The sequence below is a fragment of the Paroedura picta genome, chromosome 12, assembly GCF_049243985.1.
Source record: "Paroedura picta isolate Pp20150507F chromosome 12, Ppicta_v3.0, whole genome shotgun sequence".
Taxonomy (NCBI): domain Eukaryota; kingdom Metazoa; phylum Chordata; class Lepidosauria; order Squamata; family Gekkonidae; genus Paroedura; species Paroedura picta.
Window position 1 is genome coordinate 39,420,453 of NC_135380.1, and position 13,739 is coordinate 39,434,191.

The following is a 13,739-nucleotide window of genomic DNA, read 5'->3' on the forward strand; positions in this document are numbered from 1 at the left end:
CGGCTCTCCACCAGGAGAGAGTGGATCTAAATCTCGAATCAACAGGTCAGTATGGAGAGAACCTCACAATGTTTGGGCTGTTCTCCCTCGGTAGTAGAAGAACTTTCGGCATCCGCCCCTCTTCCCCACTACCGCTTCACGTGGGAGAGTGGAGACCAGAGAAGCTCACTAGCAGGAAGTGATAACATTGCATCAGGCTGATCCTCTCGGTTTCACTCAAAACTCTATGGGCAAATGAGTTTTGGGCAAATCCTAGAACATCACCATGATGTGATGATGTCACTGCCTCAGAAGTCATGTCACATGTCAGCACACCACCAGTGAACCCCCTGTGGCCTGGCAGGTTGCTGACAGCAGCTAGAAGAGCAACAGATGTCAGTTGAACTTTTGTTTCCATCCCCTCTCAAATGAGACTGTTTTGTTGCCTTACCTTGCAAGTGGAGTTTGCTCTCAGTGCTTTGCAGAAGGACGGAACTCACAGAGTCCAGATTGTCATAACTGTTACAGCCCAAAGGGCCGGTCCGAGTTTCTGTTACCTGGGGGTGGGGAGGAGACCAAAGGAAAGCAATATTATTTCATGCGGTCAGCCACTTTTGGCAATAAATTAAATGCTCTCAGACCTATAAAAGAAAGAATAATTGCTGACAGAACAATGTAATGGAAGGAACCAAAGCCATCGATACTAACAATACAAAATTGGGGTCGGTGTGGGAGGGGGAATGAAAATAGCAATATCAGCTCATCTCTCTCTGGGTTGCTGAGAACATTCATCACTGGTTTCCCCAATGCTTTTATTGTTTTGGAATGAATAGTTTTCTTTTACACTATCAGGTTGTTACAAACATTCTCGTAAGCAGCCTTTAGAAGCTTTGAAAAAAAATGTGGGAAATAATATATATTTTAATGGACGTGCACATCTTACTGCAGATTTTCAGAACTGTAAGCGTTTAGTCTTGACTTTAGAGTCTGTGATCAACCTTATTCACCATTCTTTTTCCACTACAGCTACAATTGTTTTTTTTTTAAATGCACTTAAAAAAAATGCACAGCATGTGCCTTCCATTAAAATCCTTGTGGTTCAAGTTATGCACATGCATTTTAAGTGTTAACATGTTGAATGAAAGGGAACAGAAAGGAAGGGGAGGGAGGGAACATCGATGTTGAAATTGACAAGACTTAAAAAAAAAAAACTGACTAGCAGTTCCAAGACTCCATTTTCCAGAACATTAGGGAATTTTCTGCTGTGTTATTGGCCACTGTGAAAAACTGAAGCCACATGATTTCATAATATCGGGGGACATGCTGAATGTACAGAATGCACAGTAGAACCCACTGACTCTGGCATTGCAAGCTACAATTGTTGGCAACATGTGCTTCTGAGTGCGTGCCTGTACAAAATTGGCTGCAACTCCCCCACACTTTACAGAGCTGCAATTTGTATGGGGGAGGAGACCTCTGGCAGAAGCTCTGGGGAGCTTGTTCAATCTTGGGCCACTAAATTTAAAAAATGAGGTATTTTTGCCAGTGTTGTGTTGCTGCACAGTACTGCTAATTTCCTGCCCTCCCTTGCAAATGTGTGTGGCTTTCTCTTTGTGATCCTCTAATTTGATCCTGCACGCTGGTGGTGATCTTGACAGTTTTTAAAAGCCTTCCCTGTACCACTTGCACTCTGCCCTCCAAATGGATCAATCCCAAGTGACACTTAAGTTCAGCACTTTGCAGAAGGTCCATATGGCTCAGCCACCAATTTAACGTTAGGATTTCAGAGGCTGATAAAATGGCTCCCCAACTCTGTTCACTAAAGCATTAAAGGGAAAATGGTTTTCAAAACTTTAAGCTTCCCATCTCTTACTCTTTCTCTATTCATCTCATGCCATTTCATTCTGCACTAACAATGGCCACATTATACCACCTAACTGTGCACAGCTGTTTTTTTTTAAATTCCCTCTGCCATTTTTTTTTCAATTTAGTGATTTGAGACTATCAATAGTCTCATATCATTAGGCCAGGCTTTCGTGAAACCCTGGGGTTTTCTTGATGGCCCTGGAATGGTTTCCCAAATGGGTGGGAGCTAATTAATTGTATGTATGTGTATGGATATGTATATGGATATGTATGTAAAGGTAAAGGTATCCCCTGTGCAAGCACCAGGTCATGTCTGACCCTTGGGGTAACGCCCTCTAGTGTTTTCTTGGCAGACTCAATACGGGGTGGTTTGCCAGTGCCTTCCCCAGTCATTACCGTTTACCCCCAAGCGAGCTGGGTACTCATTTTACCGACCTCGGAAGGATGGAAGTCAACCTTGGGTCGGCTGCTGGGATTGAACTCCCATCCTCATGGGCAGAGCTTTCAGACTGCATATCTGCTGCCTTATCACTCTGTGCCACAGGAGGCTTCTTGTATATGTTTGTTTATATCTTTAATCCTGCGGAGTGGATTAAATAAAAGAGGGCTGTTGGGGAGGAGTTAGGGCGGGACCCATCCGGGATAAAAACTCTGAGGAGCGAATCAGGAGCCATGAAGCGGCTCCTGATTCGCTACTCAGAGTGGCAATCCGGGGCCAAGTGGCCAATTGGGAGGTGCGCTTTGCACGCCTCCCTATTGGCTACTTGGCCCGTCTCCCGGAGGCCACGCCACTAACTCTTAAGTCCTCCTGAGCTGCCATCCTTGCCGGATGGCCGCCGGGGAGCACCCTGGCCCCACGTCGCTGGCCGGAGAGGAAACAAGGCTCCCGCCGCCCAGCGACTGCCGTCCAACAACCGGAGACCTCGCCGTGACCCCACCACCCCCTCCGCAGATGCTGCCGCTCGCCAACCTGGCCAGTTCCCCAACACCCTCTGCCCCGGCTCAGCGACCACGCACCCTTCCCGACCCACCGACAACCATCTGCCCGCAGCCACCGCTGCCCAACCCGTCCCACTTGCTGCTCTCAGCTTCCCATGCTGGCCCTGGACTCCCAGGCCGCTGCCGCACAAACGAACACCTGCCTCCTGAGACGAGGCCACACACAGGAGATGACTCCGCGCGCACTTCCCGCGCCGCAACCACTGCCGCCCGACCCTTCCCACACCGCCCGACCCTTCCCACTTGCCGCTGCCTGCTTCCCCTGCTGTCCGCGCCCTTCGTGGCCACCGCCGCTCTGCCGCGCCGATGAATGCCTGCCCCCGAAACCGAGGCCGAAGACAGGGCAGGACTTCAGCGCCACTCCTGGGCCGCTGCCCCAAGCGGTGCGCCCAGGCCGCAGCCGCCACGCCGCTCCACGTGGCCGCCTGCCTCTGAGGTGCCCGCCATCCTCTGTCGCCATGCCTACCCACGCTCCGGAGCAGCCGGCCCACAGAGAAGGTAGGACGCCTCTCTCACTTCCACCCCCGGCGACACAGAAGCCTTTGTGCTTCAGTGGGCTGGGGAGGGAAACCCTGCTAGCGCCCATTTTATTGCAGGATAAAATGGGCTTTTAATCTAGTATATATATAAATGAGTTAAAGATTTATTGGGTGATATGACTTTATCTGGTCATGTCAACCCCCCTCCCCAATGGTAAGCCTTCAGGGGGCAGGAAGGGGCTCTGGGTGGGCATGTTCACAGCTATGCTTTCCAAACACATTCTACATGCTTGCACAACTCCTGAGGTTTCTCAAAGCCCGAAGAATGTTCCAGGGGTTTCTCAATGGCCAAAAAGCTGAGAAAGGCTGCATTAGACACATGCTGCATAAAAGGGGGAAATTGAGTTTGTATACCACTGAAGTAGGAGGATGGTTGAAGGTGCAAAGTGGGCAGAAGAATGACCTTTTAAATGCAATGTTTAATTTTTTAGTTATAGGATATAATATAAAAGAAAAGGGTGGGTTTTTTTTTGCTTTTTATTACTATGAATCTAACGATTCTTCCCTGCTGCAAACATGAATGTCATGTTTGCATCAGTCGCATATAAAGGATGGGCAGGAGCCCCGACTCAGTGCTTGAGCATTTGGATGGAAGACAGAAGGTCCCAGGCTCAGTCCTCAGCATCTCCAGCATCAGATAGTGAATGACGGGGAAAGGCCTCTGCTCTCCATAGCCCCAGCCAGTCAGAATATCCACCTCTAGAGGGATCAGAGGCGACTTCATATATGAAACATGGCAGAGACACATCTGCTGTACTCTGGCAAACTTCCAATGGCTTAGAAGGATCAATCAGGAAACCTCCAAGGTTCTTGCTCTTTGCAAAGAAAGTGCTTCAACCTATTAACTCCAATGGAATTATGGAGGCCAAACCTTTTTATTTTGGGCCAGGGAAAATGACCAGCTGTGATAACGTCACCAGTCAATAGCTGAATGGATGTCCTTCTTTTTCTTCTTTTCCTCCAGTGCTGGCAGACTGCTTTCAAGAAAAGAAGGGGCTTTTGTCTGAGGGCCCTTTTACGCTCCCTTTGTGTGTGTCCCCTCCTCCCCTCCAACATTTTCCTTGCGCCTAGCTTGGTGTCCCTGGCCACTTCAGTCCAGATGCCTTTTGTCCCTGGTCTATTATTGCATCTTGTCGTCCAGGCACCTGAGAATCAGTGAAAAGACTTCCAAGGAAAGCCCAGAGCATAAAAGGTTTGCTGGGGGGGGGCATGCGTGCCATTGAACGAGCGCATCCACCAGCACAAAAGCGATCCTCTCCACCTTGTCGCAATCATGCGACGGCTGCTTGCCATTCACTTCTGCGGCAGCCCCAGGGTGCCCATCACTCTTCCCTGTAATACCAGTTGCGTACCCTTCTGCAACAGTCAGAGGGAAATGGGCACACCTGCTTTCTGCTAAATGATGTACCACGAACGGGTGAAGGGGCTTTTGACAAAGGTAGACCGTCCATCTGTCTAGCTGAGCATCGTCCGCTTTGATTGGCAGCGGCTCTCCAGGATCTCAGGCACAGAAAGCTCTTTCCCAACTACAGAATGTCAAATGTCTGGAAATTTTGGAGCCAGGGGAGGAGGGAACTGTTTCCTCTCCTTTTGCTCAGAGAAACTCCTACCCCCAATTTTGGGAAAACCTGAAACATACTTTCTCATCATCCCACCATTATTTTTACTTTTCCAGAAAATATTCAAGAATTGTTTTGAATTAACAGAATGAAAAACATCCAGAAAAGTACATTTGAATTGAACTAGTAAACAAAAGATGAAGATCTTCCGCATTTCCTTTCACAGCACATAATACATTAACATCTTTACCCAGCGTTTTCTTTGCACATGTTCTGCTATTAATGCCCTTAATTATTTTTTTACAACGGCCGTTATAGAATACCAAAGTTAGACCCTGAATTACCCGATTTTCCCATGCTTTCATGCCTGCGCAACTCTGCTGTACTATTACAGATCCCCAGTTACACCACCATGTCATCTACACACAGCCGTCTAACTTTCTTTGATGGGCATCACCTCTCCAGGATCTCAGGAAACATTATTATTTTCCAAATGGTCTCTGAGAACCATTCCTGTGCAGTACCTAGGGCTGATCCACAGATTCTCTACCACTGGCCTAAAAGATTCCCCCCCAACTCAGGATTACTGACATCCATAGTTAAAACAATAGAGCAGGGATCCCAAACATGGTGGCTCTGCTCCAACACCTTTTCTGCACCGACCATGTGTTTTTAGATGGTGAACAAGGTTGGGTGGGGTTTCCGCCCAACAAGGCATCTTACTGGCTACTGGAGATTTGATTGACTGTGGCAATTTTTTTGGGGGGGAAATGTTACTTTGGCGGCGGCAGCCACCACACTGTAAGGATCTTCACTGTGTGACCAGAGGCAAGCTGTAGGAGTCATATTGTGGCTGGCTCCATCTACAGTGGAAGCCATTTTGTAGCCTGTGTCCGCCATGCTGTTTTGGAATCCCAAAAGCACCCAAAGGCTCAAAAAAGTGTGGGACTCAGAGATTGCTCATTTCGTGCCCACCCACGCAAGCGGTTCCCAGTTGTGGTTGAATCCGTACCTTGATTGCTCCAGTAGAGATCTGGATCTCATGAAGACGCCTCATGGTTCCATCCCGGTCCACAAAATAGGAGGAGGCAAGCTGGTGAAGGGACTCGACACTCTGGGTAGCATTGCCTGACTTTCGGTCGAGTCGGCTCTTGTCCATGTACATGGTCAAAGCCTCCTCTCCTGGAATGCAAAAGACAGGGAGGGGGAAAAAAACACATCAACGCATCAGAATAATTACTGACAGTTCAAGTATATAAATCAGGAGTAGAGAGAAGAGATTGAAAAGGCCCCAAGCATATACCTCTCCATGCGCCGCTGCCCTCTTTAATCCCACCAGGACAATCAAAGAGAGCTTAAATGATCACTAAATATCAAATGTAGTTGGGTTGTTTGTCTATTTGATTTCTAGACCGCCCTTCCCTGTGAGCAGGCTTGGGGCAGTTAACAACCTCATACAAAAATTAAAATCACGAAAACATAAGTCATTAAAATTGTGCATAGGGCCAGTAAGCAGCTGTTGATACAGGTAAGAGTAAGTGCTCCAATGTCAAGTGTTTTAACTTCCCATGATAGGGAAGTGGAGAGGGAAGAGGCCCATATCAATATTATATTGGTCATTTTGGCCTCTACCATATGTGTGGTGGAAGAGCACCGTTATGGAACTTTGGTCGTTCCGGAAGGCTCGGATCTCTGCTGGCAGCTCGTTCCACTCACCTTGGTGCCAGTGCTGAGACAGCCCTGGCTCTAGTTGAGGCCAGAGGCACATCTTTAGGGACAGGGACCACCAACGGATTGGAATTAGCAGAGCACAATGCTAGTTGGAGGACATACTATAATATTCAGAAGTCTATTTTATGCTTTACAATAGTTCCAGGGTACCAGGATTTGGAATAGTTTTACTTAGGACTTGGGATAAGCAAGCTATGCAGACTATGAAGTAGTCTGGAAGCCTCGGGATTCCATTCTCTGTTGTCTGAATAAAGTCATACTTCATTTGCTAAGAAGTCCTTTGACAGATTTCCATTGCATCCTAAACTAGTAAGACCATCTCCATGCCTCCAGCCTACTTATCTGTGTCGTTACTAAAATTATGCCCTGCCTTTCTCCCCAGTGGAGACCCAAATGTCCTCTCCCTGCCTCTATTTTACCCTCCCAGCAACCTGTAGATAGTGTAGGCTGAGAGTGTGTGGCTGGCCCATGGTCATCTAGCAAGCTTCCATGCTGATGGGGGATGGGGGGGAATTCACTGGGAACTGGAAGAGGAAAAACAGGAAGTGACATTCTACCATGGAGGTTTTACCCACAAACCCTATCGACCCCATCATGGACACTGGGGTCAATGGGCTTTGTGGGCAAAACCTCCATGGTAGAATTAGCTTCCTATCATAGGGTTTTGTCCCCAAACCAGAATGTCACTCTCAGTGTCACTGGCATCCATACATCACTTCCAGGTGATGCAGGGATGCTGTGTTTACTTCCTGGTTCTTCCCTCCCCGCACCTGATGAGATCCCCCAGTTTCTTAGAGCCTTAAAATGGGAGGGGGGAGGTTCCAAACTGTGGGATCCCCTAGCCACAACCGGGGATTGGCAACCATACTTCCATGACAGACTGGGAATTCAGACCAAGGTCTTCCAGATCTAAGGTTAGCAACTACATGTTGACATATTCTTCAAGACTTGAGGATAGAGCTCAAGTGGGGGAAGGAAGGACCTCAGTGGGGTAGAATCCTATAGAGTTTACTCTCCAAAGCATCCATTTTTCTCCAGGGAAACTGGTCTCTGTAGTCCAAAGATCAGTTGAAGATCAGGAGGTCTCTGAGACCCACCTGGAGGTAGGCACCCCTATCAAGGTCCTAGTCCAAATCGTAACATGATTATCACAAGCATAGGAGTCTTAGAAGAAACCCACAAAGATGTAGATTCAGGAGTGGGGGAGAAGGGGACCTTAAGGGAAGCAGGGACATAGGAGGGTGCCAGTGGACAAAGGTGTTACATCACTTCTAGGAGAATCTAGGAAATGATATCACACCTCTCTAGGATATCTATGATAAAACCATAGAATTACTGGTGATTCCTAGAACAAACTGCAACCATGTGTGATTTTCATTATTTTTTCCCCAATGGCCATCAGGAGCAGGGGGCAGCACCCCCCCCCCTGTACCATCTGCAAGCCTGGAGGTAACAGATGTCCTGAGATTTCGGGCAGCTCGCCTGGGGCCCCAGAGTTGAGTTTCAAACCTCACTCTGAGAGTGAAAGCCCAGAGCCAGGTAATCTGAAAAAGGATATTTAATCTCATAAAATGACTATTTTGGAAAGGAAAAAAAAAAGATTTATCACATTCACTGTAGATCAGGCATAAAAAACCCTACAGCAATGTGAACTGTTGGGTGGAAGGAAAAGCAGCTACCTTGCTCAAGTAATACAGGTATTAGATGCACTCAGGAATGCCCCCGTGAACACGCCGGAGGGTATAACATTGCAGAGAGCTGACAGGATGCTGCAGCTCCATAGAGAAAGGAGATTGTAATCCAATTCAAAACTCGGTTTTGTAGTCAGTTACGACTCAGTGTTCCCCAACCCCCGGTGCGGAGACCGGTACCGGGCAGCAGAGCCCTCAGTACTGAGCCGCAGGGGGGGGGGGAGGCGCGGTTGCCGGTGCACCAGCAGGCGCACCAGCAGGAGCACCTCCTCCCTCCCCCCCCCCCTGCAGCGTGGTGCTTGCTGTGCCGGGAGCGATCAGCACCCGCCAGCGCACCAGCACCCGCGTCTCCCTCCCCCCGGTCCCCGGGCCTCCCTCCCCCCCTAAAAAGGTTGAGGACCACTGAATTACGTGACACCAGTGACTGCATGACGTGGGAACCGATGGCCGATCTCACGCTCCTGATATTGTCCCGAGTGGCAACGGCTGCTATCGCTCAGGAAGCCGCTCATGTAGAGAAGGCACACGCAAAAGCAGCTGGGGTCACTTTCTTCACGCAGGGGAACCAAAAGCCTTGCAGTGAATTTGACTACCTTAAAATCATACTAAACACTAATATTAGCCTACTTGAAAAATGCCTAATGGCTGATTATGAAGAGGCCAGGAAAATCATCCTGTCTGTCCAGTTGACTGGGTAGGAGCCGTAACAAAACTTGCAGATGAAGTGCCTTGAAAAGCCCACTCAAGGCCTCTTGCCATTCTTCCTCCCCACCCATCTATCAACAGCCAGCAAGGTAGAGGTAGAGTGGCTGGGAGCAGCAGACTCTCATCTGGAGAACTGGGTTTGATTGTCAACTCTTCCACATGCAGCCAGCTGGGTGACCTTGGGCTAGTCACAGAGCTGTTCTTGCAGAGCAATTCTCTAAGACAGGGATAGTCAACCTGTGGTCCTCCAGATGTCCATGGACTACAATTCCCATGAGCCCCTGCCAGAAAACGCTGGCAGGGAATTGTAGTTCATGGACATCTGGAGGACCACGGGTTGACTACCCCTGCTCTAAGAGCTCCCTCAGCCCCACCTACCTCGCAGGGTGTCTTTTGTGGGGAGAGGAAGGGAAAGTGATTGTAAGCCACTTTGGGACTCCTTTGGGTAGTTAAAAGTGGGATATAAAAAAAAACTCTTTTTTGCCCTCTTCTTCCCCCATTCCTCACCTGCATGTACTTCCCCATGAATTTCACCACTTTTGAGTCCTTCTACTGCTTGCTCATTCAACCACACAGACTGCATATATACCCTTCCCATAATGCAGCCTTTCTCAACCAGGGTTTCATGAAACCCTGGGGTTTCTTGACAGCACTTGAAGGGTTTCCTGAATGGGTGGGAATAGATTTTATGTATATACTAGCATTAAGAGCCTCTTGTGCCGCAGAGTGGTAAGGCAGCCGTCTGAAAGCTTTGCCCATGAGGCTGGGAGTTCAATCCCAGCAGCCGGCTCAAGGTTGACTCAGCCTTCCATCCTTCTGAGGTCGATAAAATGAGTACCCAGCTTGCTGGGGGGTAAGCGGTAATGACTGGGGAAGGCACTGGCAAACCACCCCGTATTGAGTCTGCCATGAAAACGCTAGAGGGCGTCACCCCAAGGATCAGACATAACTCGGTGCTTGCACAGGGGATACCTTTACCTTTTATCTATATACTAGCATTAAGGCCCACTGTAGGAAAAATACAGTGGGTGCTAGCGGCCAGGTGGCTGGAGGCAGGAGGAAGGCTGCTGGAGGGGTGGGGAGTAGATTGTGGGTGTGTAGGGGCAGAGGCCTACCTGGGAGTTGGTGGTGGCCTTGGCAAGGTCGTGGCAGTGGAGGGAGGTAAGGGCAGGGAGCGGACGGAGGGAGGAGATAGGAGAAGGCAGGGCATCCTCCAGAGCGGGTGTTCTTGTGGTGGCATGGAGGGCTGCGGGCGGTGGCCGTCCCTCATGTTGTCATGTGTGGAAGGGGTGGGGGCAGGTGCAGGCCCTTCCTGCATCTGCTGGCACTGGGCAGGTTGTGTCGTGGCGGGCTGAGTTGCAGGCCCTGGGTGGGGCATCAGGGCGAGGAGCACGATCGCGGAGGCCTCGATGTACGTCATTGCTGCCTGGCCTGTACTGTGCATGCTACTGCGGGCAGGTGGCAGATGGCAACATGGTCGGCTGTAATGGCTGGGCTCCTGAGGTAGGCTATGGCTGAACGTGAGGGGGCAACAGGGTGAGGAGCGCGATCGCGGTGGCCTCCACGTGTGTCATTGCCGCCTGGGCTGTTCTGTGCATGCTACTGTGGGTGGATGGCAGACGGAGCATGGGTGGCTCTAATGGCTCAATTCCTGAGGCAGGCTGTGGCTACAACAGTGGCAGGAGCCGAGGGTTGGTGGCGCAAGGCAGTGGAGGGTGTGTTGAGAGGGAGTGAGGCAGTGGCTGGGCAGCCAGGAGCTTCAACGTGTCGGAGAGGCTTCCCCCGCCCTGGTGGTGGCGCAGCTCAGGAGCTGCCGGGGCTCTGTTGCTGGCTGCTGGGGTTGCGGCGGAGGAACGGGGAAGGGTGCGAGGCAGACAAGCGGCATCCTCAGCAGAGAGGAAACTTCTGCTGCAGAAGCTGGGCAAGCAGCTGGAATTCACCTGATTGAGGTGGGCGCTCCAAGGGCTGACCCAATCCAGACGTGCCCAGCAAAGCTTGGCCCGCTGCGTCTGGATTCCTAGGCCCGGATAGAACCGGACAGATTTGGACAGCAGAGGGGAGACCCAGACTGCACCACCCAGATGGCTCTTTCAACTTTATTTAAGAGCCAATGGTTAAGATTTAAAATGTGTTAAACACTTATTGAGTGATATGACCATATGTAGTCATGTTGCCCCCCCTCCCAAAATGGCCAATGAATGGACTTGGAAGGGGTGGGGAGAGTGGGGGTTTCCCGAGTGGGGGTGTCCACAGATATGCTTCCCAACCACATTCTGCATGATCACACCACTTCTGGGGTTTCTCAAAGCCTGAAGAATGTTCCAAGGCGGTAAAGTTGAGAGGCTGCCCTACTGTTCGTGGGTCCTGAATAAACCATGGACCCCCTGAGAGCTGCTTCACTGCAGGGTGCATTAATGCACATCCTAATGCTCTCCGTTGGAAAGGTAATGCCTATGGTGTGAGGATGGAAGGGAACTGGTGGGGGACGGGGTAAATGACTGTGCTGTCCCATGTACAGACCCACCTTTGTGAGCCAATGTGGTATAGAGCTAATGGGTATGCATCCCCTCTCCCCTCCCCCAGTTCAGGTCTATTGGGCCCAAAAGTATTTTGGGATTTCCCAAAAATCCTGAACCCAAATACCAGCAAAGTATTTTGGAAATCTTGACTTTTTGGGGAGCTGGAAAGAAAATTGGGAGGGGGAAACAAACCCAGGAGAGGCAAAGCCGCCAAACACATCTGAGCTCCGTCTCTCACCTCTTAGCTGTTTTCCTTGATTTCCCCATGCAGTCTCTTTAAACCAAACTAGTTTAAATGGACTGCAGAAGAAGGTGGGAACAGCTGCTAGGCTGGGAGCAGTCTCCCAGTTTCTCAGCCGTTTCCCTGATTCTTCCCCCCCCCCCCGCACTCTTTAAACCAGGTTGGTTTAAATGGAATGCAAAAGAACCTTCCTCTCAGCTTTTTTTTCTTGATCCTTCCATTTCTCCCAGCTTTCTTTAAACATCCCAGATATTTTTGGGACACTGAGTATACCGGGAAAATACTTTTTTTTTAAGTGGAAGATTCAAATTCTGACCCCTTGGAGTGGACAAGAGCAGTAGATTTTATCAGGAGAACTGGGTTTGATTCCTCACTCCTCCTCCACATGAAGCCTGCTGGGTGGCTTTGGGCCAGTCCCAGTTCTCTCAGAGCTCTCTCAACCCCTGTTGTGTGGAGAAGGGAATGTGATTGTAAGGCGCTTTAAGACTCCTTAAGGTAGAGGAAAAAGGGGTATAGAAAACTGATTCCTCATCTTCTCCGTGAACCATGTCTCAAAAGTTCACTGATGCCCATTTCTTAAAAAAAACAAACTACTGTTCAACAAGAATGTTTGCAAAAAAAGATATATGCTTATTTAGATTGAAAGCAACTTACTTTTGGTCTGAGGAACAAAGTGACCTTTAGAATTAGTCACCATTACAATAATTAGGAATCAGAAAAGCTGCCGGATGGAATCCAGGGAACAGAATACGCTTGGCCACAGGTACTTGTTAATTTGGTTTTTTAAGGGCATGTGTGCACCATGCTTGAGGCAGTTCACAACCAAGTAGAGGCAGGCCAAGGTGACCCGACCCTTATTCTAGGAACCTCTTGGCACTTTATATATGTTCCTTTCTAATATATATGTGGAGGCAGACTGAATTATTAGAGAAAATAGCTGCTGATTGCCATGGGAAGAGCCAGCATTGCCAATCAGGAAGGGTTAATAGATTTTTGCTGCATTATTAAGTCCTAATTTCTCATTTATTAAGTGGGCACACTGTTCAAAGTCATCTTCCCTTCAGGGCATTCCCTGCAAATTAGCTCTCAGCTCTGCCCACTCTATTTGCTGAATGTGTGCATCCCAGAAATCACCCAGTACTGTTTACTGTTTTCACAAAACAGAGGACAGCAGGCCATGTTGTTTGGAGGAGAGGAGAGGCAGGAGGCAGAGGGAGGGAGAGGATCCGAAAGGCCATCATCTGAAAAGAAGCCTGCCTCCAAAATGTTATTTTTTCCTCTTATACTAGGAGAGCAGTTCTAGGGAAATCCTTCAGGGGGCATTCTCCTTTGGATGAGAAAGTGCTGGAGACTTTGAAGGTCCTTGCAGGATGAGTTCCATTGGTACATATGCGAGAACAGCACATGGGAAGAAAACAGGCACTCTTGCAGCAGGCAACAAATCTGATCCTTGGAGAGTCCATTGGGGATCCCCCAGCCTCCCCAAGGCTGCGTCTGCATTTGATTTAATTCACAGCTCCAAATGTTTGGTCCGTTGCTGTCTCCAAATGAAACTGCAGATGGTGTGCAGTGCTGGTCGGTTTCTTAAGACAGAATAAAATGGCAGTGAGTGTGATTGGAAAGCCAGTAAGAAGGGGTGGGTGAACTCTTTATTGCCTATTGGAAATCCATATTGCGAATGCATTGTTCAGTGGTGGGATGACAAGCTTTGCGTGGTTTGAGAATTCTTTTGAAGAACTAGCTGTTGTAGGTTTTCCGGGCTGTGGGGCCCAAATCCGGTGGTTAGGTCCTGACGGCAAAAATGTTCCCATGCTCTGTACTTTGGCACAGAGAGACTCCCATTCTGCCCTGGCCTACCTCCAAAGTCAAACACAAAAGCAGAATGCAACATTGTGTTGGGCAAAATCAAA

The 13,739-nt window shown here is 49.2% G+C and overlaps 1 protein-coding gene across 1 annotated transcript in view; it reads right to left on the reverse strand.

Annotated features, from left to right (window-relative positions):
* Positions 1–13,739, reverse strand: part of BRINP1 (BMP/retinoic acid inducible neural specific 1) — a 152,139-nt gene that overhangs the window by 24,605 nt on the left and 113,795 nt on the right. Inside the window, exons 4-5 of the mRNA XM_077305687.1 lie at positions 5,955–6,124; positions 431–536 (exon numbers count right to left, since the gene is read on the reverse strand). Of these exons, the coding sequence (XP_077161802.1) occupies positions 431–536; positions 5,955–6,124 (276 nt within the window). The remainder of the gene's footprint in view (positions 1–430; positions 537–5,954; positions 6,125–13,739) is intronic.